At 59.2% G+C, this 1,441-nt stretch overlaps 1 protein-coding gene across 1 annotated transcript in view; it reads right to left on the bottom strand.

Moving 5' to 3' along the window:
• Positions 1-1,441, bottom strand: part of VOLCADRAFT_89222 (uncharacterized protein) — a gene marked incomplete at both ends in the record, with an annotated part of 11,834 nt that overhangs the window by 8,030 nt on the left and 2,363 nt on the right. Inside the window, 3 exons of the mRNA XM_002948846.1 lie at positions 43-192; positions 992-1,150; positions 1,197-1,227. Of these exons, the coding sequence (XP_002948892.1) occupies positions 43-192; positions 992-1,150; positions 1,197-1,227 (340 nt within the window). The remainder of the gene's footprint in view (positions 1-42; positions 193-991; positions 1,151-1,196; positions 1,228-1,441) is intronic.

A 1,441-nucleotide genomic window follows, 5' to 3' on the forward strand; every position in this document is an offset into this window, starting at 1 on the left:
CNCCACATACACACACATACATACATACACACACGGCCCCACCAGCTGCCCCACGAGGGGGTGCTCCGGAGCCACCACCAGGTAGGTCGCCCCGAACAGCGTGTCAGGTCGGGTGGTGAACACGGTGATGTGGGTGTCAGCGGGCAGGGAGGCGCCCGGGCCGGCGGAGAGCTGGAAACGGACCTCGGCACCCTGGGGGCCCGGGTGGTGAGGGGTGAGGGGAGGTGGTGCGTGTGGTGGTGCGGGTGTTGTTGGTGTGCGTGTGGTGGTGTGGGTGTTGTTGCTGTGCGTGTGGTGATAGTGTTGTTGGCGTGGTGCTGATGTGGTGTTGGTGTTGGTGTTGGTGAATAGCCGGGTTGCAATGAGAATGCGATGCGGAAGAGGGTGTGGATGGTCAGGGCGGAGTTACTGAACATAACCGCGAGATAGATAGATAGATAGATAGATGCGACGCCAAATGCGGCACTCATCGCCTTTCCGCGCCGCAGCTGCAGTTCCTGCTGTTCCGGCGGTGGCGGCAACTACTGTTGATGTCGTTGCTACTGTTGTTGATGGGGGTGTTGTTGTTGCTGCTGCAGTTGCTGCTGTTGGTAGTATACTGATGGAAGAATCCTAGCACACAGCCTTGCATCACGCCGTTTCGTTCCCCCTCAAACCCCCCATCTCGCACGCACTCCACCCCGCTCCCCCCTTCCAACGCCACTGAAACCCAAACTCCACAACCCCCCCCCACATCTCTATCCCCCAGCCCCCAGCGGAGACACTGACATCCAGTTTCGCTGCTGCTGCTGCTGCTGTTGGTGGCAAAGCACAACCCTGTCCCTCGCCCACCACTCAAACCTGGTTAGTGTTTTCAGCTGAAACAGCTTAATTTGGCCGAAGGTCCTCGGTTTTCAAGGTTTCTCCCTTCTTGTCCCTTTTCGTGGACCTCAATCCAACCTGCCCTCCATCCCCCACCTCCTCCCCCCACTCCCACCCCACTCCCACCCACCTCGCTCCGCCCGATCCAGTTCCGCTGCATGTCCTTGATGCTGTCCGGCCAGTCCAACAGCTCCAGATCCGACAACAGCCGCTCCGCGTAGGCGGTGATGCGCAGCATCCACTGCTTCATGGGCATGCGGACCACAGGGTAACCGCCGCGCTCCGAAACCTGAGAAGGTCCCAAAACACAGACACATACATACATACATACACACACATTTTAGAGACACGGCCTGCCACCGAGGCCTGTGAGGGGGCCGGAGGGCTTCCAATTTGCAAAATGGTAAAGGGAGGGCCAGGGGGTTTGGAGGTGGGAAATGGCATGGTACTACTCTACGTGTTACGTACCCGGGGTTACGCCGTACATTTGAAGTACAGGGTACGCCCCCCCTCCCCCTATCTTGCTCTGGCAGCAGCTTAAATCGCGTGTGGTTCGTCTTTCCCCCCCTCCCCCCCTCCC

This window comes from Volvox carteri, assembly GCF_000143455.1.
Source record: "Volvox carteri f. nagariensis unplaced genomic scaffold VOLCAscaffold_11, whole genome shotgun sequence".
NCBI lineage: Eukaryota > Viridiplantae > Chlorophyta > Chlorophyceae > Chlamydomonadales > Volvocaceae > Volvox > Volvox carteri.